This window comes from Odontesthes bonariensis, chromosome 18 (assembly GCF_027942865.1).
Source record: "Odontesthes bonariensis isolate fOdoBon6 chromosome 18, fOdoBon6.hap1, whole genome shotgun sequence".
Classification (NCBI taxonomy): Eukaryota; Metazoa; Chordata; class Actinopteri; order Atheriniformes; family Atherinopsidae; genus Odontesthes; species Odontesthes bonariensis.
Genome location: NC_134523.1, coordinates 386,708 through 412,621, shown reverse-complemented (window position 1 = coordinate 412,621; position 25,914 = coordinate 386,708). Strand labels below are relative to the sequence as shown.

The 25,914-nt window shown below is 44.7% G+C and overlaps 1 protein-coding gene across 6 annotated transcripts in view; it reads left to right on the top strand.

Annotated features, from left to right (window-relative positions):
• The first annotated feature begins 13,294 nt into the window (after nt 1-13,294).
• LOC142367261 (uncharacterized) overlaps nt 13,295-25,914 on the top strand; it is a 55,512-nt gene continuing 42,892 nt past the window's right edge. For 2 of the 6 annotated variants that reach the window (XM_075449248.1, XM_075449243.1), the window contains exon 1: nt 13,295-13,638. In XM_075449248.1, the coding sequence (XP_075305363.1) occupies nt 13,581-13,638 (58 nt within the window). In that variant the 5' untranslated portion in view covers nt 13,295-13,580. The remainder of the gene's footprint in view (nt 13,639-25,914) is intronic. The other 4 variants (XM_075449246.1, XM_075449245.1, XM_075449247.1 and 1 more) reach the window with 2 other exon arrangements.

Sequence of the window (25,914 nt, the reverse complement as noted above, 5' to 3'; positions counted from 1 at the left end):
CAAAACCTCTTCTGTACGAACACTTTGGAAATGAGCATGTGATCGCTGCTTCCTATCTGAACAAAATTCACTCATGGCCATTCATTAGATCTGAAGATGCAGAGGCCCTTCGAGCTTACAGTCTTTTCTTGCGTGGCTGTTGCATTGCAATGGAGGAGGTTGACGGCCTCTCAGAGTTGAACACACCCAGCAATATTGTTTCTTACAAGCTGAAGGACAGATGGCGATCAGCAGCATGTGGTATACAGGAGAAGCAACATCGTAGAGCTACATTCATGGACATTGTCTCTTACCTGGAACGCCAAGTCCAAATGGCCACCGACCCTGTGTTTGGGAACTTGTCTGACCACTTGTCCAACCAGCCAGCAGCCAAGACCAGCGATGGAGGGAAGCGATCAAGAATGAAAGGGAGTAGCTTTGGCACAACTGTCACAGGTGTTGAAACAGATCAAGCAGCAGTGCAAGAACGTCACAGTCATAAGAAAAACTGTGTTTTGTAAAGGCGCACATTCATTGGAGTTATGTTTTGATCTCAATAAGAAGCCTCACAATGAGAAGATTTCCTTTCTTAAATCTGTTTTGGCTGTTTGTGTACTGGGCACATTAGTAAGGATTGTAAGCGCCGGCTTTCTTGTGAAACCTGCAACTTCAAACATCCAAGTCTGCTCCACATCCATAAAGGAAATAATGAAGTCAGGTCTGACACCACGGCATCTGAAAATCCTGCAGTTCAGTCTGGTGGTCTTACTGGGGCCGGTGAGCCAGATTGCAAGCTGGCCATTATACCAGTCAAAGTGAAGTCAAAGAAAGGGCACAGAACAGTTGAAACGTATGCCTTCTTAGATCCGGGGAGTTCAGCGTCCTTCTGTACAGTGGGTCTACTGGACAAGCTGAATCTGACCGGGAGGAAGACAAAGATTCTCCTGCGCACAATGGGGCAGGAGAAAGTGGTTAACAGTGGCATCGTGCCAGATCTAGAGGTAGCTGGACTGCAGAGTGATGTCTTCTGTGAAATGCCCGATCTTTTTACTCAGCAGAGCATGCCTGTCAATTCGTGCAACATCCCGAGGCAACAGGACCTGGAGAACTGGCCGCACTTCAGCCATGTTCGTCTGCCATAAATACAGGCACGAGTGGAACTTTTGATTGGCATGAACATGCCGAGAGCACTGGAACCTCTAGAGGTTGTTTGGAGCGTGGAATATGGGCCCTTCGCCATTAAGACTGTCCTTGGCTGGAGGTGAAGGTGATATGGCAGCAGGACAGACGGGGAGTCCGCACTGCAGTGTTGCAAAAAGGTAAGTTCTCAACTAAAATGTATTGCTAGATGTTAACATCAGTGGGGGCTGTCTGTCAAACTGCTAAAGCATGAAACACTCCCAGGGACAAAAACAGTACCAACTGAGTTCCCCCTGAGCGTCCGCACCGCAGGGAGCTGAACACGGCGGGATGGCTCCGGCTGATTTCACCAGAGAGGAGGCAGGCGGACAGGGAGGCACAGACACAAGACCGCGGGTCTCTCTGCTTCCTCTGACCCCGGTGGTGTGAGCTGCTGAGGGCAACACACGCACCCACAGCACTTCGTACATCTACTCGCAATATATAATATAAAAAAAATAAATAAAAATCACCATGATCACCATCATCGTCCCCACTGCTCTCGGACTCCGACCCACTGTCACTGTCACTGGCTGGCTCGAACCTGTATGGTTCTAGCCCCAATCCCTCCTCGGTTTCTTCCTCAGGCTCTTCATCGTCATCAACGTTAGGCTCGAAATTTGCCGTGAAGAAGCTGTTCAGGTCTGGCAAACTGCTGGCTTCGCTACTAGAACTACTAGTATCAGACATGTTGATTGTTCCAGCAGTTGGCACGCGTGACGTCACGCACCTGTCGTCGGTTTGCCAAAATTCGAGTCAAATGTGGTGATAGTTTATTGGGCCTAATCAGGACTTGCGTTTGTGGATCCATTGTTTGCTCTCGTGTCCATGGCGTCATTTTGACACACTCCTACTGTGCTGCACGATGCACAAACAAATGCATGCCGATTTGAATGTGAACAGCGGCACAGCCCTCTGTTCACAGAGCATCCACCAGATGGCAGTGTGCAAGGCACAGGGCAATGGCAGCACCTAGCAGTCCAACACAGAGGCTTTGGACCATCAATATGGAGTCGACAAGTGGAACAACTGGATGGGTATGACTAGCAGTTTAATCATTTATGACTTTTCCTAATCCCTTTGGCTAGGCAGAATGAAAGGTAAAACGTATTAAACTTATTAGTCCAGGGTATTCTTGACGTAGACGCTAGCATTGACGTAGATAGAATCAGAGTAGATAGAACCTAGAGAATCTTTGATAGATTCCGATTCAGGTTCTAGGTCAGTGGGAGAAAGCATTCTGACAACAGAATAGCTATTGATGCTAGCGGAGCTGCTATGACTAGCGTCATTGATGATATATGTTCTGAATATTTAGATAACAAATATAACACAATGAACATCAGCTGCACTATGTTATAAGCTGCAGGTTTCATAGCATGAGGAAAAAAAAAAAAAATCGCGGGTTATAGTATACATTACATTTTACCTTTCATTCTGCCTAGCCAAAGGGATTTAGGAAAAGTCATAAATGATTAAACTGCTAGTCATACCCATCCAGTTGTTCCACTTGTCGACTCCATATTGATGGTCCAAAGCCTCTGTGTTGGACTATAGGCACTGCCATTGCCCTGTGCCTTGCACACTGCCATCTGGTGGATGCTCTGTGAACAGAGGGCTGTGCCGCTGTTCACATTCAAATCGGCATGCATTTGTTTGTGCATCGTGCAGCACAGTAGGAGTGTGTCAAAATTACACCATGGACACGAGAGCAAAAAATGGATCCACAAATGCAGACTGCACACACAAAGTCAAACATATTTATTTTAAAATCTTGAAAATATATTTACAAATGTATGTATATTTATATACATTTATACATTTATTTGTGTCACATTTTTATAGTTATATTAATTATATATACATTTATAAATTTGTTCATATTTAAATTAATTTTTTTTTACCCAAAATTTCCCCCATAGAGCCGAGGCTGCTGATGACGCGCTGGAGCGCGCCCGGCCCGAGCGCGCACTGGCCGACACTGCTGAGGTCGGCTTTGACACGTTGGACACACTGTCCAGCGGGGACACCTCGTCCTGTTCAGTGGCAGCCTTGTTGCTGCGATGTTTTGCCACAGCCTCTTCGCACCACATATCCATGGTTTGAATGAACTCCTCAAATTTCTGAAGCTTTGGCTGATACCATTCCTCCTGGTCAGCGCCCAATTCATCCATGCGCAAACGTTTTACCACAGAACTGTTCAGCTCTTTGAACGCCTCCAACACAACATTGAAATCCTTCATCTTTATTTGTATTACTTCATAATTCGCATCCTTTCCCAAAAGATCATCAATCTGATTTAATTTGAAGGTGAGCAGTTTCGTTCTCCTTGCACCAATGTCTTGAAACAATTTATCATCCTCGCTTTTCTCTCCGCGAGTCCAACACTGGCAGTTTCCTTTCCTTCCGTCATATTTTTATTTCATTACTTTGTGTCTTTACATCCTTTGATCCATTCATTCATGCGCGGAAGCGGCGATCACGGCTTCCACACATGAGCGTCCAAAATACTCCTCGGCAGCAGTTAATTCTCACTCAAATCTTTACGATTTATTGTAGTAGCACTTTCCACAATCAAAAATTAAGTGGTACTTATCTGGGGGGGGCTCAGTAGGGTTTCGATGCGTGTCCACGAAAAACATCAATGACTGCATGCCGTCATCTTTATGCTTTTTTATTCCAAGGACTCAAGGTTTCATTTAACTCAAAATAAACATTTCATTTTCTCACGACTCACGATCGAAAAGATTGCTGCGTGAAGCTCCCCCGGATTCTCAAAGCTGAACTAAATCACCCACTAACACATATCACCTGCGCCTCTACCTGGCTGGCCGTGGCCACACCCACCTGGCTCCTACTCCGCCCATGCGCAGTCTATACAAGAACAAAGATCTGTGACGATAATCCGTTTGTGTCTAATAACCAGAGGTGGGCAGAGCAGCCAAAAATTATACTCAAGTAAAAGTAAAAAGTATTCATCCAGATAATTACTTGAGTAAGAGGTGAAAAAACTACTCAGGTGAGTAACTGTTGAGTAACGTCTGATTTATTTGTTAACACAAGCATTCAATCAGACAGACAAAAATACTAAATAATCATCTTTAGGCAGATTAGAGTTCATCCAATTGATCAAATACATTAAAATTAATTAATTAATTACAAAATAACTTAAATTAAAATAATCCAGGTAAATTCAAGAACTTTAATAAAACATAAAAGAGACTTAGGAAATGTTTAAAACATATGTAACCCATATGTAACCTAAAAAACAAACATTCACCTATCCATGGGGGGAAACGAGTTTAGGAAACTTAGCGCTACATGTTTCCTCAAGTTAGATGTTGAGTTTCTGCTGAAATGTGCGTTTGTTTTGGTTGGCACAGAAGACACATAATGTAGCTGCTGTTTCTCACTCTTTGTAAGGTAAAAGGAAACGGACTGACAGCAAACCAAATTTTACACTTTTTTTGAAAGAATTATACCACTACAGCACCGACATCAATGGTTAGAAATGCCTAAGGCTTTAAAAACAAACTTTATTTTGGAAAACGTTTTATTTAAATAATGTTTTTCTCTACAGTGATGCATTTTTTATGCATGATGTTTCTTTGTACATTTATACTTTTATATATGTTTTTTTTCTTCTTCCCCTGGCTAAACAGTTTTGTTATGTATATAATTGTTAATAAAGTTAATTAATATATTATGTAATGTTAATTAATGTATAATAAATAAATTAATAATAAATAAATACATACATAAATAAATAAATAAATTAATTAATTAATTAATTAATTAATTTAAAAAAAGTTTGAGCCGTGAGGAGGCCGCCTGACCGCCTCTGCTGGCTGTTTCCAGCTGTTTCTTCCAGCTGTTTCTTCCAGCTGTTTCCAGCTGTTTCCATGGAGGTTTCACGGAGAGGACGGGCCGGACTCCCCCTCTGCAGACGGGCCGGACCCTCTGCAGCAGCTGTGGTTAAATTCAGACTCTGACTTCAGCTCTAAATATGTGAAAGCTTCCCATTGTGCCGGCTGAGGAGCAGTTTATAACTCCGACAGAAGCCGGCCGCACCCACAGGGAGGGTCCTCACACATGGTGAGGTGGGGCTGCAGCTTTTTGGGCCGCGGGGCTGAATTCCTGCACAGGGGGGGGCACCAACATGCCTGGGTGGGTTTACGGTGTTCCAGTCAGGTGCAGACGAGCCTGAACGTGCACGCCCTCAGTGAGGATCCGTTGGGCTGCAGCAGAAGTTCAACATTAATCAGGAAATGATGGATTTTTTTTAACATATTTTTTTATTATTATTTATTAATTATAATTTTTATTTATTTATTTATTTATTTATTTATTTATTTATTTATTATTATTACTTATTAGGATTTATTAGGATTTTTCATTGAATTAAATGAGTGAGCAAAATTATTTTTCTTTTTTAAAACATATGTTAAATAAATGTTGGATTTAGTCTCACAGATGAGTCTGAAAAATATGAAACTGGGGACTTTTGATCCACATTAAGATGGAAATGGGAAAACTTCACAAACAGAAACTCCAGTTATCGTATTTTGTTGGAAACCAGCAGATAAAATCCAGACTGCGGAGCTGCAAAAATAGATTAATTTGTCACATAAGAGGAGGCTGAAGTGTTCCTGAGGCAGCAGGAAGGCCGGCTGCAGCTCTGCTGCAGACACGCTGAAGGAATCTTTACTTTTAGGGACATCCAGGGCCGTAAATGTGTTTCCTGCTCAGAGGAGGCCGGACGGGACGCAGAGGGAATCTGACCGATCTGAAGGCTTCAGGAAGCGTCGAGGTCAGCAGAAAAGGAGGTGAAGCAGCAACACTCTGTTGTCTGACCTCTGACCTCTGAGCAGAAGGTTTGGAGCAGAAACAGAAACCCAGAGCCACAGAGCTGCTTCTTTCCAGCCATCTTCTCCAGCTCCTCCAGGGGAACCAGCAGAGATACAACCAGGGTCTGACTGAGGAGGTCTTTTTGCTCTCAGAGGATGGGCCCAGGCGCCCCTCTGAGGGGGCCCAGGCGCCGCTCAGAGGGGGCCACAGTCCCTCTCTGTCTGCCCTCGGGTGGGTTTGGTCACAGATCAGCTGGTAAATCAACAGCTTCACCTGGTGCTCAGTTCCACTCGGACTCACGAAGGAGACCCAGACAGGTTGTTATGGCCACAGGTATCTGGTATCTGGACATTAATGGAACATCCAGATCGGAACATTCCCAGCACATCTGCACACAGAGAAAAGGCTACTGGTGATTAAGACACACCTGGAGTCGCACGACCAGCAGGTGGAAAGAGATCTGAGCATTTATTCCCTCTTTAGCCGCATTCCCACTGTAGGAACCTTCTGCAGTTACTAGAACCTTTTCAGGAACAGGGCCGTTTTTTCCCCCTCATTTGCACATACAGGAACTAGGGACCATGGCCCTCAGGAACTAGGGACCGCGGCCCTCAGGAACTAGGCACCACGGCCCTCTGGAACTAGGGACCACGGTCCTCTGGAACTAGGGACCACGGCCCTCAGGAACTAGGGACCACGGCCCTCTGGAACTAGGGACCACGGCCCTCTGGAACTAGGGACCACGGCCCTCAGGAACTAGGCACCACGGCCCTCTGGAACTAGGGACCACGGTCCTCTGGAACTAGGGACCACGGCCCTCAGGAACTAGGGACCACGGCCCTCTGGAACTAGGGACCATGGCCCTCAGGAACTAGGGACCATGGCCCTCAGGAACTAGGGACCACGGCCCTCTGGAACTAGGGACCACGGCCCTCAGGAACTAGGCACCACGGCCCTCTGGAACTAGGGACCACGGCCCTCAGGAACTAGGGACCACGGCCCTCAGGAGCTAGGGACCACGGCCCTCGGGAACTAGGGACCACGGCCCTCAGGAACTAGGGACCACGGCCCTCGGGAACTCGGGACCACGGCCCTCAGGAACTAGGGACCACGGCCCTCTGGAACTAAGGACCACGGCCCTCAGGAACTAGGGACCACGGCCCTCTGGAACTAGGGACCACGGCCCTCGGGAACTAGGGACCACGGCCCTCGGGAACTAGGGACCACGGCCCTCGGGAACTCGGGACCACGGCCCTCAGGAACTAGGGACCACGGCCCTCTGGAACTAGGGACCACGGCCCTCGGGAACTAGGGACCACGGCCCTCTGGAACTCGGGACCACGGCCCTCAGGAACTAGGGACCACGGCCCTAAGGAACTAGGGACCACGGCCATCAGGAACCAGGGACCACGGCCCTCTGGAACTAGGGACCACGGCCCTAAGGAACTAGGGACCACGGCCATCAGGAACCAGGGACCGCGGCCCTCGGGAACTCGGGACCACGGCCCTCAGGAACTAGGGACCACGGCCCTCGGGAACTAGGGACCACGGCCATCAGGAACTAGGGACCACGGCCCTCAGGAACTAGGGACCGCGGCCCTCGGGAACTAGGGACCACGGCCCTCGGGAACTAGGGACCACGGCCCTCGGGAACTAGGGACCACGGCCCTCGGGAACTAGGGACCACGGCCCTCGGGAACTCGGGACCACGGCCCTCAGGAACTAGGGACCACGGCCCTCTGGAACTCGGGACCACGGCCCTCAGGAACTAGGGACCACGGCCCTCTGGAACTAGGGACCACGGCCCTCGGGAACTAGGGACCACGGCCCTCAGGAACTAGGGACCACGGCCCTCAGGAACTAGGGACCACGGCCCTCTGGAACTAGGGACCACGGCCCTCGGGAACTAGGGACCACGGCCCTCAGGAACTAGGGACCACGGCCCTCGGGAACTCGGGACCACGGCCCTCAGGAACTAGGGACCACGGCCCTCTGGAACTAGGGACCACGGCCCTCGGGAACTAGGGACCACGGCCCTCGGGAACTCGGGACCACGGCCCTCAGGAACTAGGGACCACGGCCCTAAGGAACTAGGGACCACGGCCATCAGGAACCAGGGACCACGGCCCTCTGGAACTAGGGACCACGGCCCTAAGGAACTAGGGACCACGGCCATCAGGAACCAGGGACCGCGGCCCTCGGGAACTCGGGACCACGGCCCTCAGGAACTAGGGACCACGGCCCTCGGGAACTAGCGACCACGGCCCTCGGGAACTAGGGACCACGGCCATCAGGAACTAGGGACCACGGCCCTCAGGAACTCGGGACCACGGTCATCAGGAACTAGGGACCACGGTCCTCGGGAACTAGGGACCAAGGCCCTCAGGAACTAGGGACCAAGGCCATCAGGAACTAGGGACCACGGCCATCAGGAACTCGGGACCACGGTCCTCGGGAACTAGGGACCACGGCCATCAGGAACTCGGGACCACGGTCCTCGGGAACTAGGGACCACGCCCATCAGGAACTAGGGACCACGGCCATCAGGAACTCGGGACCACGGTCCTCTGGAACTAGGGACCACGGCCATCAGGAACTCGGGACCACGGTCCTCTGGAACTAGGGACCACGGCCATCAGGAACTCGGGACCACGGTCCTCGGGAACTAGGGACCACGGCCCTCAGGAACTAGGGACCACGGCCATCAGGAACTAGGGACCACGGCCATCAGGAACTAGGGACCACGGCCATCAGGAACTAGGGACCACGGCCATCAGGAACTCGGGACCACGGTCCTCGGGAACTAGGGACCACGGTCCTCGGGAACTAGGGACCACGGTCCTCGGGAACTAGGGACCACGGTCCTCGGGAACTCGGGACCACGGCCATCAGGAACTAGGGACCACGGCCCTCAGGAACTCGGGACCACAGCCATCAGGAACTAGGGACCACGGCCCTCAGGAACTAGGGACCACGGCCCTCAGGAACTAGGGACCACGGCCCTTGGGAACTAGGGACCACGGCCCTCGGGAACTAGGGACCACGGCCCTCAGGAACTAGGGACCACGGCCCTCAGGAACTAGGGACCACGGCCCTCGGGAACTAGGGACCACGGCCCTTGGGAACTAGGGACCACGGCCCTCAGGAACTAGGGACCACGGCCCTTGGGAACTAGGGACCACGGCCCTCGGGAACTAGGGACCACGGCCCTCAGGAACTCGGGACCACGGCCCTCGGGAACTAGGGACCACGGCCCTCGGGAACTACACGGCCATCAGGAACTAGGGAGCACGGCCATCAGGAACTAGGGACCACGGCCCTCAGGAACTAGGGACCACGGCCCTCTGGAACTAGAGACCAGCTGGTTCCATAATAACTGGTTCTACTCAGTGGGGTCACATTATTTAAATTATTGGCTAAATTACAATCAGAATGAGCTGGGCGAGGGTAATTCTCCTTGGATATATGGCGGTGAATGAATGGGATCAGAGGCACAAAGCGTGTCATACCCCGGTATGATAGGTGGCGCTGTACCCATTCCAGCTGTTGCTAATAGAGCCACTTCCTGTTGACCTCTTCACCACCAACAACAACAACAAACTCAGGCATCGGAGAAAGATGGAGAACGCAGAGCCAGATGAAGCTACGTCCCTCTACATTTGCTCTGTGATGAGCTGCTTGTTGCACGAACTCGATGCCCAACGGAGCATTCTCCATCGCGTTGTTTGTTTCTTTCTGACGGCGACAACAACAGGAATATCGTCTCCTTTGACTTCCGGGTCACGACCCCGGGAAAACATCTGGAGCATGCGCAGAACGCAAAGTCTGATTCACCACGTGCTTCAGCGTCTACAAGCAGGTTTAGAGTGACTTTAACCCAGTTATCTCAGGGTCTGAATCCCATCCGATCCAGTTCTTAGTCAGATTAAGGTGTCTACATGCACTTAATAACTCAGTCTGATTGTAATTTAGCCAATAATCCGATCCGATCCACTTCTTAGTCAGATTAAGGTGTCTACATGCACTTAATAACTCAATCTGATTGGAATTTAGACAAATCAGGCGCCATCTGCACCTTTATTCAGTAAATTCAGACTCTTGTCAATTTTTTCTATTAATATGCTTCAAACATCTCTGTTCATGTTTAAATTCATTCATTGTAAACAAGACATTCCAGGCACTTTTCATACGTTCTGCTTGTTATCATCAGATATTCACTCATATTCAGTAAGAGGTCAGAACAACTTTCTTTTACCTCTTTGTAGAACTTCCAGACATAAATGTTTTATCAAATTCCATGGTCCCCAGCTCTGGAACTCCCTGCAGAGGTCTCAAGCTTTTATCCTCCTACAAAATGTTTAAGTCTAGTTTGGTGAGGTATCTTCTGTCCAGGCAAAATTTCATTTGAAATGAAATTGTGATTTTGTTCTCTCTCTGTATTTCTCCTTGTCTCCTCCTCTTTTCTGCCTTTTCTTTTCTTTTATTGGTTGATTTAATTTAGTGTTTTGTATGGGGGGGGGGTTATATAAGCCCTTGGGCTTCCTTTCCTCTCCTGCACATTCTTTTAGCCTTTGTATTAATAAATGTATTTCCTTGTTTTTATCATTGTGCATATTTAAATAAAAAAAAATAAAAAATAAAAATGACACCTTTTCCGGTCACTTTATGGGTTAATTCTGTGATAATTCTGTGATAATTCTGTGATAAATCTGAGATAAATCTGTGATGAATCTGAGATAAATCTGAGATAAATCTGAGATAATTCTGTGATAATTCTGTGATAATTCTGTGATAATTCTGTGATGAATCTGTGATAAATCTGTGATAATTCTGTGATAATTCTGTGATGAATCTGTGATAAATCTGTGATAATTCTGTGATAAATCTGTGATAATTCTGTGATAAATCTGTGATAATTCTGTGATAAATCTGTGATGATTCTGTGATAAATCTGTGATAAATCTGAGATAAATCTGTGATAAATCTGTGATAATTCTGTGATGAATCTGTGATAATTCTGAGATAAATCTGAGATAAATCTGTGATAATTCTTAGATAAATCTGTGATAAATCTGAGATAAATCTGAGATAAATCTGTGATAAATCTGAGATAAATCTGTGATAAATCTGTGATAAATCTGTGATAAATCTGAGATAAATCTGTGATAAATCTGAGATAAATCTGAGATAAATCTGTGATAAATCTGAGATAAATCTGAGATAAATCTGTGATAAATCTGAGATAAATCTGTGATAAATCTGTGATAAATCTGAGATAAATCTGAGATAAATCTGTGATAAATCTGTGATAATTCTTAGATAAATCTGTGATAAATCTGAGATAAATCTGTGATAAATCTGAGATAAATCTGTGATAATTCTTAGATAAATCTGAGATAAATCTGTGATAAATCTGAGATAAATCTGTGATAAATCTGTGATAAATCTGAGATAAATCTGTGATAAATCTGTGATAAATCTGTGATAAATCTGAGATAAATCTGTGATAAATCTGTGATAAATCTGTGATAAATCTGAGATAAATCTGAGATAAATCTGTGATAAATCTGAGATAAATCTGTGATAAATCTGAGATAATTCTGTGATAAATCTGAGATAAATCTGTGATAAATCTGAGATGAATCTGTGATGATTCTGTGATAAATCTGAGGACTGTTTCCTCTGTGTTTGGGCTGGGTTCTGACCTCAGGTTCTGTGTTTTTATTCAGTCATTTACAGCCCAACTCTAAAGTAAAGTGTCAGACTGTTGCTGTCAGCTGCTGGGAATCATCTGATGGGTCAAACCACTCAGGGGTCCCAGTGGGGGGGGTCAGACCGACACTAAAGTTCTGGTTCTGCCGCTGAACCCGCTCATAAAGTCATAAAGAAGGTGAACAAAAGGTTCGGATTCTTTGATCAAACCTTTTTTTCTGTGTTTCTCAGCAGGAGGAAGAGTCTCCTCCCCTCCTGCAGCACTTGGTTCCGTCCGTTTGTCCAACATGCGGTTTTTCGTTCTGATCGGCGACGTTAAGTTAGCGAGAGGAAGTGACGACAAACCGGAAATGACGTGCACTTGCCTTCAGAATAAAACGATTTACCCACGCGATTAGATAGATAGATAGATAGATAGATAGATAGATAGATAGATAGATAGATAGATAGATAGATAGATGCCGAAGGGAATTCAAGCATCCAGTAGCAGACATAATAAAGCAGTAAAAATGTTTATACAATTATAAACACTTTAAAAATAATCTAAGAATTTAAAAAAACAATTAAAAAAACAGTTTAAAAATATAAAGTGACCAGTGAAGTAAGACGAAAATTACTCAATTCATGAATAAATAGTTATATATTTATATATGTATTCATGGTTTTATTTAGATATAAAAAGTGTATTATTTTTTCTTTGTGTCTTTTCTGATTTTTAGTTTTTACATTTGTATTTAACATGATGTTTACATATAATTTCTGTCTATTAAAGGTTCTTTTTGAACCATTCTTAGCTTGCTACGTTGCTTTTTAATTCATCTTTGCACTGAGGTTCATACTTTTACCTTTAACTTTAATCTTTTAACTTTAACTTTAATCTTTTAACTTTAACTTTAATCTTTTACCTTTAACTTTAATCTTTTAACTTTAACTTTAATCTTTTAACTTTAACTTTAATCTTTTACCTTTAACTTTAATCTTTTAACTTTAACTTTAATCTTTTACCTTTAACTTTAATCTTTTAACTTTAACTTTAATCTTTTACCTTTAACTTTAATCTTTTAACTTTAACTTTAATCTTTTAACTTTAACTTTAATCTTTTACCTTTAACTTTAATCTTTTAACTTTAACTTTAATCTTTTACCTTTAACTTTAATCTTTTAACTTTAACTTTAATCTTTTACCTTTAACTTTAATCTTTTACCTTTAACTTTAATCTTTTAACTTTAACTTTAATCTTTTACCTTTAACTTTAATCTTTTAACTTTAACTTTAATATTTTAACTTAAAATTAAAAGGATGCTGATGTGTATAACCTGTGTGTCACTGACTTATTCTCACATGAAAACAGAACATTTCTGTGTTTGTAACGGCTTCACTGCTCTCTCCTGTCGTCGTTTTCTCTCTTTTGCTCAAGCTTTCAGAATATTTGAGTGTTTTTCTCGTGTTCTACAACATGAGTTTTTTTGTTATTTGGACCCCTGTAAAGCCTCAGCAACATTGTTTTCCTTTCCTTTTATTTTGAAGCCCTCACCGGAAGTGCGTCACGCCTCTCCTTAGCTTTATTCCCTTCGCCCTGAGGCTCTTTATTCTCACACTGTGGCTTCTCCAGCTCCACCGAACCTCTGGCTCTGAAAACACCGCCGTGACATTTTGAAAAAAACCCGATTTGAACATTTATTTGAGCTTCTCGCGCTGTTTCCGGCCGGATCCTGGTTTTATCTGGTTTTATTTGATCTTCACATCTCTTTTTTTCCGGCCACGTCTCCTCTGTGGTTCCGGTCGGGTTTGCACAGGGCGTGTTTGGACGGTGTGTCCCGGACCGGGACTCTGAGGAATGACACCGAGCTGAAGGGAGAAGATGGATTTTAAGGAGCTGGGTCTTCATCTGGAGGAGAAGCTGACTCTGGCGGACAGGAGTGAGTATCTGACCCGCGTTTTACTCCATGTTCAGACACATTCTGCTGCTGGTTTAACTCCAGCTCATTGTCAGTGAGGCGCAGTGACGCGATGGATCGATAAATCTGATCACCTGCAGGGATGCGGCCAATCAGACGCGACCTGGATGCAGGTGAACCTCAGAAACTGGCAGCTGTTTGTGGGTTCATGATCAATTATACTGATTTCCTGAGAAAATGTCACCATGCGGAGAACCTGCAGGAGATATTCTGGAGGTTCTGCTGGGTTTAGTCCTGGTTCTGCTGGGTTCAGTCCTGGTTCTGCTGGGTTTAGTCCTGGTTCTGGTGGGGTTAGTCCTGGTTCTGGTGGGGTTAGTCCTGGTTCTGCTGGGGTTAGTCCTGGTTCTGCTGGGTTTAGTCCTGGTTCTGGTGGGGTTAGTCCTGGTTCTGGTGGGTTTAGTCCTGGTTCTGCTGGGTTTAGTCCTGGTTCTGGTGGGGTTAGTCCTGGTTCTGGTGGGTTTAGTGCTGGTTCTGGTCCTGTAACAGAGCTGTTAACCAGTCTGATGTTTATCTGGCGCCTCAGAGGGATTTAGCTGTGCATATGACACCTGAAAGTATTTTATCTGCACTCTTCACTTTTAAATTAATTAATTAATGATTATTTTTAATAGGTTTTTATTATTATTATTATTATTTATTTATTATTATTATTATTTTTAATGATTTTATTGCCTTCTTGTGATTTTATGTAGCTGTAAAGCACTTTGAATTGCCTTGTGTACGAATTGTGCTCTATAAATATGCCGGTGGCATCAAACCTCCACCTTTACGTGCACCATCCTGCTCACCTCCACCTTTACGTGCACCATCCTGCTCACCTCCACCTTTACGTGCACCATCCTGCTCACCTCCACCTTTACGTGCACCATCCTGCTCACCTCCACCTCTCCTTGGCGGCTGCTGGAGGTTTGACTTTGTCGGCCAGCCTTCCCTCCCCCCTGTTTCCTCTGGATGTGGGAGCCTGGATGGAGGGAGGGAGGTCTGCTGCAGCTCTTCATCACTGCAGAGGAAGGCTGGTGCATGTGTGGGTGTCGTGCTGCCGGCTGCAGCACCGACCGCCTGAACATGGAGCGGAGGCTGAGCTGCTGTCAGCCTTTAGATGCTCTGATCCGAGCCAACCGACAGCAGCACCACAGGCTGCTGGTCCTCAGACACCAAGATCAGTTCTTCAGCTTCATGCATACAGCTGAATTAATCCAGCTCAGTTTCATTTAGAGAGCAGCAAATCACAACAAGTCACCTCAGAGTTACAGTCCAATTTATTGCAATTCAATTAGAATCCGATCAAATTCATTAAATTCTAAATGAGTCCAGTTCATACAGAACCAATAAATAAAAAGTATCCCAGCTCAGGAAACCAACAGACTGCACTGAAACTTCTGTCTGATCCAATCCCCTGTCCTGAGCTGCACAAGGCAACTGTGGAGAGAAAAAACTCCCTTTAACAGGAAGAAACCTCCATCAGAACCAGAACCAGGAAGAAACCTCCATCAGAACCAGAACCAGGAAGAAACCATCAGAACCAGAACCAGGAAGAAACCTCCATCAGAACCAGAACCAGGAAGAAACCATCAGAACCAGAACCAGGAAGAAACCTCCATCAGAACCAGAACCAGGAAGAAACCATCAGAACCAGAACCAGGAAGAAACCTCCATCAGAACCAGAACCAGGAAGAAACCTCCATCAGAACCAGAACCAGGAAGAAACCTCCATCAGAACCAGAACCAGGAAGAAACCATCAGAACCAGAACCAGGAAGAAACCTCCATCAGAACCAGAACCAGGAAGAAACCATCAGAACCAGAACCAGGAAGAAACCTCCATCAGAACCAGAACCAGGAAGAAACCATCAGAACCAGAACCAGGAAGAAACCTCCATCAGAACCAGAACCAGGAAGAAACCTCCATCAGAACCAGAACCAGGAAGAAACCATCAGAACCAGAACCAGGAAGAAACCTCCATCAGAACCAGAACCAGGAAGAAACCATCAGAACCAGAACCAGGAAGAAACCTCCATCAGAACCAGAACCAGGAAGAAACCATCAGAACCAGAACCAGGAAGAAACCTCCATCAGAACCAGAACCAGGAACCATCTGCCTGGCCCAGCTGGGGCTGAGAGGACAGGAAAGGGGGGACAACAAACAGCGTAACACCAGGCCAGAGACACCTGCTGAGAGGGAGAAACACAAGTTATTGACAACAATGATGTCACATGTTCATGGAGAGGTGCATCATGGGAGCTCCCCCAGCAGGCTGGGCCTATAGCAGCAGAACTATGGGATGTTCCAGGCTCAGCTGAGCCATCCCTAACTATAAGCTTTATCAGGAAGGAAAGTTTTAGAGAGGGGCCTGATAACTGAAGGCTCTGCCTCCCAAACTGGCAGCTGGTTCCACAGAGAGGGGCCTGATAACTGAAGGCTCTGCCTCCCAAACTGGCAGCTGGTTCCACAGAGAGGGGCCTGATAACTGAAGGCTCTGGTTCCACAGAGAGGGGCCTGATAACCGAAGGCTCTGCCTCCCAAACTGGCAGCTGGTTCCTCAGAGAGGGGCCTGATAACTGAAGGCTCTGCCTCCCAAACTGGCAGCTGGTTCCACAGAGAGGGGCCTGATAACTGAAGGCTCTGCCTCCCAAACTGGCAGCTGGTTCCACAGAGAGGGGCCTGATAACTGAAGGCTCTGGTGCTGCTTTCTGCTGTAGCTCCTGAACAGGCTCAGATTGTTCTGGAGCAGAATGGGCCCTCGGCTGCAGAACAAAGACCGTTCGGTTCCACTGAGCGCTGAGAGGATCCACCAACATGTGACGTTATCAGGAATGCTGGATGGCAGAGAAGGCCGGGCGGGCGTTGGGTAAACAGAGGCATTCTTTCTGCCTGACTCTGTCTGAGGGCCGGGACTCTCACCCTGGCACAGAGAAACGCAGAACCAGGAAGAAGCCCGGCGGTTCTGCTTGTTTACGGCGGCCCGGTCAGCGCTAGTTCCATTGGCAGATTTTTTTTTGGCTTATTTCAAGCAAAAATGTCTTTTATTTGTTGTTTTTCTTACTTATTTTTGGAGGGTCATTTATTCCAGTGTGTGGAGTGGAAAAAAATCAAAGTCTTACCAAGTATATTTGTCTCATTTCTAGTCAAAATATCTCATTACACTTAATATAAGACACAACTGCCTAACAATTTAGTTTATTCTGGTCTGAGGTGAGCAGGACTCTGCTTCTCTGCAGAATCTGGGGGTTTTAACTTCCTTTCTGCCCCACTCTGGGAGAGCTGGAGTCACACCAAGCCTCTCCAAGACGTGACATATTCAAAGACTCTCTGTCCGCCCGGCTTCCCTCGCCCAGAACAATTCTCTTTCTGTGTGGCGTCGCTCTGAAGGAGCTCGGCGGTATGCTGGGGCTCCTTCCCGTCAGATCGTCCTGATATCTGCCCCGGCCCTGCAGCCGGTGGCTGAGCACGCTGGCTCAATGCTTCTCTGTGGAAGTAATCATGAGACGTGGACTCCCTCTGGCCCCGTGAGCGTCCTCAGCCAGGCTGACGTTATGTTCCTGGAACACTCTCAGAACCACAGCCTGCCAGGAAAGATTCAGGGAGTTCATTCGTCATCCCGAGGCACTGAGTACAGAAAAGGCCAAATCTAGTCTGATGTGTCCAGGTTGTAAATAAAGATGATTAAAAGCGTAATCGTCTGCAAGCACAGACTGTATTTAAGTAGTCAGAACTGCTCCTTCCAGGACGGGAAGCTTCTATCCAGCAGTCCATGATGACTTAGGCTGTGTTCTAAACCGCATACTACTCCTACTACTCATACTAACTTTAACTTCTTTAAGTTCCCGGATGCATACTAGATTCTCCGAAATGTTGGGTATGCATCATGAGGTCACTACTCATACTCAAACTACCCAAGATGCAACGTAACGTGACGTCGCCGATCGTCATTTCCTGTCAAAACGGCAGTTTCAAGCTAGCTACAACGAGGGTAGGTTCACTTCCTGTTTTCAAAACAAAAGCGCCAATTGTATGGTAATGGCTTTCCCTATGATAAAAGGCAACGGGTATTTTATTTTGTGAAAATAACCAGAAGTGCGTTAGCTCACTGCGGCTAGCTTTAGTAGCGCCGAATTCGTGGGAACAAAATTGTAAACAGCCGGTATTTTGTCAGGTTTTCAACACGTTGGGGATCTAAACGACTACTTTCTCGCCTGAAAATGTTTCAAATGTTGCTAAAGTTTACAGAGTTTAGAGCTTAAGGGAAATCAGCTTCAGGCCGGCTGATTTCGGCTCGGGCAGGGGCAAAATGCATTGTGGGTAAACGCTCTGCATACTGTCTGATCGATGAGTATGCAGCATGCAGTTTCGAACACAGCCTTGGAGAAGTTTTAAATGGGAGCCATCATTTAAACAGTTTATGGCTTTAAGTAGCAGTTATTTTCTAATAACTAACCAGAAAACACTGAAAAAAAAACAAGGTTTTGTCTGAACAACACTCCGGAATTCAGAAGTGAATCGTTTAACAGTTGTAATAAAGAAAATTAAGGTCCCGAGTAGAAATGAGTTAATAATAAGTTTAAAAAAAATGCAGCAGGAATATTATTGTAAATAAATGGCTGAAAATTGATTTATTTCACCTCTTCCACACCCAAATATAAGAGAAGATTAAGAACAGTTAAACAGATATTAATCATGTAAATTAGAGCAACCTGATTAATATGTAAATATGTTGTTGCTGGGACAAACGTTAGCATTTCCAGCTAACTATGTTAGCCTAATCTCGTGGTTGCTGCTAACACTAACAGGCTGTGTCAAAACTATCCACAAATTTAAACTGAACATTATCTGTTATTATACGTTACATAACAAGTTTGTCACATATTACACCAGAAAAAAAAAGTGGTTGTACACAACGTCTGTGGACATGGGCCATCAGTAGCCTGAAGCGAACAACTGTGGAGCTAACGCAAGCTAATGCAAGCTAACGCAAGCTAATGCTCTCACATCGCCTTTGTTTTGTTTTTTGAAATCCTTTGAGAATGCCTGGTGAGCAAATACTAATCACAGAAATCTCAACTATGAAGTGGTTTGTCTCCTTTTCTCATCAAGCTGCAAATTAAACTTTAAAAGTGTCCAGGAATGATATTTGAAGCTTGAGTTGTCAAAACGCACATTCACAAGCTCACGTTTTTAGACTCAACGATGTCTCTAAAAATGTATGTTTTTTAGATCTTTGACTGTTATTTTTTTTTTTTGTTGGTAATTTTATTTCTCGTTAGTGAATAAAAACAAGACACAGGCTGATGTTAATTATAACATGTTTTCTGCCTAAAACAGCAAACTTGTCCTGTTCTTCACCTGCATTCGTATCCTGTTATCCTGGATATTTATGACTTTTTAAAGAGGACAGAATTTAAATGGAGTCTAAAACGCTTCAGCAGCTCTCTGCTCCCATCAGGCTGTTAGTTCTTTACACGATGAAGTGCTGAATAAATGGGTGGACAATCTGACAAACCGCCAAAGAAACGCTTTGTACTGTTTTTTTTTTTTTTTCCAACATTATCTTTATTGAGTTTTCAACATGTTTCCAAAACACACATATATTCAGAAATAAGAGCGCTCTCATATCCAAGGAGACATCAGGGGCAAAGTTATTATCCAACATTCAAATTGTCCTTCCTTGCAAGTCAGATATTTATGAGATAATATAGAGCAACACTTAGTACAAGTATAAAAACAAAAAAACAACCAGAACAATAAACATTTCTCTATCATGTCAAGAATAAGCCCATATTATTTCGCTATTGTTCAAAAATACAGATTCAGATGTACAATCCATACAGAATAAAAAAAATCAAATATCAAAAGAAAATAGATCACAGAAAGGACTACCAACAACTCCGCCTCTTCGTCTTCGTTACCCACATTACTTAAATCTACACTCTCCATATATTCCATAAAAGGACCCCAAATGTTTTGAAATAGTGATATTTTCCCTTTTATAATGTAAGTTATCTTCTCCATAGGTAAAGTTGTGGACATTTCCTTAACCCAGTTGATGATTTTTGGTTTACTGGTACTGCTATGACTCTTTTTGCCAGCAGTAAACATAAGTCCAGGGCAGTGATTCGTACTGCTTTTGTTTAATGAATATTTTTAGTAGTTCTTGTGAAGATTGAGTCTAAGCTAATTATTTAGCATCCCTGAACCAAAATGATTTCTTTTAAAGCTCAGAGGATATTTTACACCTTCAGACAGCAACAAACATCCACTAAAGGGCAGATTATAGTTCTGCGTCTATCGTCTTGACGTGTTGCTTCGCTCTGGTCGCGAACCACTTTTCATGTTATGGTTCTGCAACCTCGGTCTGGAATTTCTCGGGACGCACAGCAGTTTCCCCTCACGAGAATTTCGGTGGGCGGTGAGGAGAACTTTCGGCGGCGCCGGCGGAAGTGTTTATCTTTCAAAAAAAAAAAAGTGTATGCAAGATATGGATCTGGAGTTGCTCGACATCGAAGAAGAACAGCTTCTTTTATTGGAGTTGGCGAAAATGCAAAGGAGGAAGCCACACAGACAACCGGAAAGGCACACCGAGGACCAATCACAGCCGCTTTTGTCTGCGCACTTCCGTTGGTGGTCTGCGTGCGTCCGACGTGTAGTCAGGATTTTTCTGAGGTGCACGACAACGCGCGCAGAGCCTCTGCGTGGGGGAGTGGTTAAGATTTTGACGCTCGCAGAGGCTCTGCGTCCGAGCGTCAGAGGCTTTGCGCCTGAAGCATAAATCAGGCTTAACTGTTTGCAGATGCAGCCTCTCCATGTGTGAGTGTTGCAGTCAGAGCTGCTGTGTTCTGTGAGCTGGAAGCTGGTCTGCATGTGTGCATGTTAGTGCACGTGAGTCTTGTAACCAGTGTTGGGAGTAACGGCGTTTAAGTATAACGGCGTTATTTTTCCAGTCACGGAGTAATCTAATTAATTACTTTTCCCATCGTTACAACGCCGTTATCGTTACTGAGAATATAAAGTGGCGCGTTACTACACTTTGGTTGTAGGCTTTGGGCTACACATCAGCTGCCTGGAGAGAGCGGGGGTGGGGGTGATGTCACCGTTGCAAATGCGATGATGATTGGCTGGGTGGGCGGATACGGTGGCCGACACGTGCAAACGCGCTGCAAACGGAAAAACAAATCCGACAGTAAAACGCAGCAAGAGAAAAATGCGGCAATCACAAAAACGACCGGAGCGTACGCGCTGCCAACTCCAAAACACATGCAAGAGAAATGCAGCGTGAGCCCCGGCGAAGGAGGCGGAGCCACTCGAAAACAAACAACACTCCATTTTTCGGGTCAGAAACAGGTGACCACCATCACCATTTTATATTCAATATTCATGTTTTTATTTCTATGCATCATTTGGCAGGCTGCAATCTATTGAGTTCAAATAAATACCGAATGTTCAAAAGTACTGTATTTAGTGTTTTTATTCTTCAATCAGTTAATATAAACATGTTTGGTTAAAGATGTTATAGAACGTAACAGCGTTATAGAACATAAAAAATAACGCCACAGTTACTTTGCTGAGTAACTAATTACTTTTGCAATGTGGTAACTGAGTTACTAACTCAATTACTTTTTGGGAGCAGTAACTAGTAACTGTAACTAATTACTTTTTAAAAGTAACTTGACCAACACTGCTGGTAACTTCCAGGTTATCTCCACTGACGCTGAATAAGCCACGTTCCTTGTTTAAAAGTTGAAATGCTGTTTCTGTTAGCGGGCTGAGCGGTTTTCAGGCGGGTTCAGGTCCTCACGGCTCTTCCAGCTGTGGCGCCAGCTGTGGCTCCAGCTGTGGCTCCAGCTGTGGCGCCAGCTGTGGCGCCAGCTGTGGCTCCAGCTGTGGCTCCAGCTGTGGCTCCAGCTGTGGCGCCAGCTGTGGCTCCAGCTGTGGCTCCAGCTGTGGCTCCAGCTGTGGCTCCAACTGTGGCTCCAGCTGTGGCTCCAACTGTGGCTCCAGCTGTGGCTCCAACTGTGGCTCCAGCTGTGGCTCCAGCTGTGGCTCCAGCTGTGGCTCGTTTCAGGGCCCGGATGGAATGACTGAGACACGGGACGATGGGGGTGGAGGTTCAGAGGTGGTGTTGTGGATCCTCTCCTATGTGGACCAGATGCCGTCCCATCAGGAAGGCAGCGGAAACTCCCCATCCTGCCGCTGAGGGGGAAGAAGGATGCAGCTTCCTGAGAGCTTATGCACAGATTAGTCAAAGCAGGACTTTGAAAAGCTGCATTTCTGAATCGGTCATTGATATTAATAATCCTGTTTGCAACCTAATCCTTTTAAGGAACAGTAAGAGGCAGAGTTTAGCTATAAAGGAGCTGAAACGTTTCAGAGATCAGGGTTGTGTAGCAGCACAAGTGATGATGGGAAAACTGAATCTTTCACCCGTTTACAGTGTTGGAGGTGCAGTAAAACTGAATGTTTAAGTGGCCCGGGCGGCTGTAAGTTCAGGACTAACAGCTTCGATCTTTCGGGGTCGGGTCGCTCAGCTCTTCAGCGCATCTTTGATAATCTGGAGTGACTTTGACGTGTGGGACGCAGCTGCGGTATTGATCACATCCTCGGGGGAGCGTTAGTTCTTTATCCTGCAGCTCACACTCTGCACCTCAGCGGGCTGTTTCTGATGCAGGTTCATGTTAAACTGGAGCCGATTCAAAGAACTCTCTGAATCCAGAAGCTTTCTGTCCGATGCAGCAGCAGAGGTGCTGTGAGCACCCGTTACCCACGCTGCCTTGCAACATGCCCGGCATGTTTTTGTTGTGATACTTGGACCTCTGGGGAGTCACGAACAGATGCAGGGTGTGTGTGCAGATAACAGTCCTCTGGCAGCTTTAACACACACACAGCATTTCTGTCTCAGGCTCTAATATTAGAGCACAGACGCAGTGACGGCTCATGTTCAGCACGACTCGGGGGCGGCCATCTTGACGCTGCACAGAGAGAATCTGTGCTCATGAGCAGCTGCCTTCCTCATGTGGTTTGTCAGCTGTTTTTACCTCTTTTCTTTCTGAGTTTCTGCTCTCTGGATATTTAAGAACATCATCACTCTGCAGCATCAGTCCATTGATTACCCGTGCAGCCTCTCACAGCCACGCAACGCCACGCCGCCGCCACACAATACCACGCCGCTCTTTTATTCTGTGGCAGAATCTTTAAATTAGAAAGGTAAATCTGCAGACACAGACTTTTATTATTGTAAAAGACTGCTGCTCAGAGGCTTTTATTTTGTAAAAGTCTGTTGCTCACAGGCTTTTATTTTGTAAAAGTCTGTTGCTCAGAGGCTTTTATTTTGTAAAAGTATGTTGCTCACAGGCTTTTATTTTGTAAAAGTCTGTTGCTCACAGGCTTTTATTTTGTAAAAGTCTGCTGCTCACAGGCTTTTATTTTGTAAAAGTCTGTTGCTCAGAGGCTTTTATTTTGTAAAAGTCTGCTGCTCACAGGCTTTTATTTTGTAAAAGTCTGTTGCTCAGAGGCTTTTATTTTGTAAAAGTCTGTTGCTCACAGGCTTTTATTTTGTAAAAGTTTGTTGCTCACAGGCTTTTATTTTGTAAAAGTCTGCTGCTCACAGGCTTTTATTTTGTAAAAGTCTGTTGCTCAGAGGCTTTTATTTTGTAAAAGTCTGTTGCTCACAGGCTTTTATTTTGTAAAAGTCTGCTGCTCACAGGCTTTTATTTTGTAAAAGTCTGTTGCTCAGAGGCTTTTATTTTGTAAAAGTCTGTTGCTCACAGGCTTTTATTTTGTAAAAGTCTGCTGCTCACAGGCTTTTATTTTGTAAAAGTCTGTTGCTCAGAGGCTTTTATTTTGTAAAAGTCTGCTGCTCACAGGCTTTTATTTTGTAAAAGTCTGTTGCTCAGAGGCTTTTATTTTGTAAAAGTCTGCTGCTCACAGGCTTTTATTTTGTAAAAGTTTGTTGCTCACAGGCTTTTATTTTGTAAAATTCTGTTGCTCACAGGCTTTTATTTTGTAAAAGTCTGTTGCTCACAGGCTTTTATTTTGTAAAAGTCTGCTGCTCACAGGCTTTTATTTTGTAAAAGTCTGTTGCTCACAGGCTTTTATTTTGTAAAAGTCTGTTGCTCACAGGCTTTTATTTTGTAAAAGTCTGTTGCTCAGAGGCTTTTATTTTGTAAAAGTCTGCTGCTCACAGGCTTTTATTTTGTAAAAGTCTGTTGCTCAGAGGCTTTTATTTTGTAAAAGTCTGTTGCTCACAGGCTTTTATTTTGTAAAAGTTTGTTGCTCACAGGCTTTTATTTTGTAAAAGTCTGCTGCTCACAGGCTTTTATTTTGTAAAAGTCTGTTGCTCAGAGGCTTTTATTTTGTAAAAGTCTGTTGCTCACAGGCTTTTATTTTGTAAAAGTCTGCTGCTCACAGGCTTTTATTTTGTAAAAGTCTGTTGCTCAGAGGCTTTTATTTTGTAAAAGTCTGTTGCTCACAGGCTTTTATTTTGTAAAAGTCTGCTGCTCACAGGCTTTTATTTTGTAAAAGTCTGTTGCTCAGAGGCTTTTATTTTGTAAAAGTCTGCTGCTCACAGGCTTTTATTTTGTAAAAGTCTGTTGCTCAGAGGCTTTTATTTTGTAAAAGTCTGCTGCTCACAGGCTTTTATTTTGTAAAAGTTTGTTGCTCACAGGCTTTTATTTTGTAAAATTCTGTTGCTCACAGGCTTTTATTTTGTAAAAGTCTGTTGCTCACAGGCTTTTATTTTGTAAAAGTCTGCTGCTCACAGGCTTTTATTTTGTAAAAGTCTGTTGCTCACAGGCTTTTATTTTGTAAAAGTCTGTTGCTCACAGGCTTTTATTTTGTAAAAGTCTGTTGCTCACAGGCTTTTATTTTGTAAAAGTCTGCTGCTCACAGGCTTTTATTTTGTAAAAGTCTGTTGCTCACAGGCTTTTATTTTGTAAAAGTCTGTTGCTCACAGGCTTTTATTTTGTAAAAGTCTGTTGCTCACAGGCTTTTATTTTGTAAAAGTCTGTTGCTCACAGGCTTTTATTTTGTAAAAGTCTGCTGCTCACAGGCTTTTATTTTGTAAAAGTCTGTTGCTCACAGGCTTTTATTTTGTAAAAGTCTGTTGCTCACAGGCTTTTATTTTGTAAAAGTCTGTTGCTCACAGGCTTTTATTTTGTAAAAGTCTGTTGCTCACAGGCTTTTATTTTGTAAAAGTCTGTTGCTCACAGGCTTTTATTTTGTAAAAGTCTGTTGCTCACAGGCTTTTATTCTGTAAAAGTCTGTTGCTCACAGGCTTTTATTTTGTAAAAGTCTGTTGCTCACAGGCTTTTATTTTGTAAAAGTCTGTTGCTCACAGGCTTTTATTTTGTAAAAGTCTGTCGCTCACAGGCTTTTATTTTGTAAAAGTCTGCTGCTCACAGGCTTTTATTTTGTAAAAGTCTGCTGCTGTCTGCTGTGGAACAGGAAAAGAAAGTAATCGGCGGATCCACCAAACATGGAGAAGGGTACGGAACTTTTACTCGGCCATTTTCATGTTAAAGTTCTTCCAGACGGCGGAGTCGACAGAACCAAAGTCATCTGTAAACACTGCCAAGTTGAATTGTCTTCTCAGCGTAGTAGTTCCAGTCTAAAATATCACTTAAAGGCAAAACACACAACTGATAGCAGCAAGTCATTCAAGGAAACAGACAGTGGAGCGAGGCTTCTACATAAAAACTACAGAAAGATGCTGATGTTAAAAGTGTGTTTGCACAACAAATGTTATGGCACTTTCATTCATATGGCAGCACATTTAAAATAAAGCTAAATGCTAAAAGCTATACGCTACTTTTGGATTCATTTTTGGATTCTGCGTACAAATGCGATTAATCGTGATTAATCAGGGAAATCGTGTGATTAATTAGATTAAACACTTTAATCGCTGCCCAGCCCTAGTTTTTAAGACGGAGAGGAGTTCTGCTCTCAGGGCGTCCTCTGTTGACCCGGCTCTGAGAGCTCAGCTGACATTAAACTTAGTCTTCACACCGCAGTGTGCTGCCAGGTCAGAGTTAGTCATCCAGACAGAGTTATGACCTACTTTGCGGCTCCAAAACAAGTGTTTGGGGGGGTCAGCTGTGGTCTAAATCTGCCGCTGTTGATCTGATGTTTCCATCACAAGAAGATCCACAGGGAACGCATTTTAAATCAGAGAGTTATGGGAAAATAAGGAAAGCGTGAGCTGGGCGAGGTGGTTCTGATGAGTTTCTGCAGACAGAAATAAGCCGTCA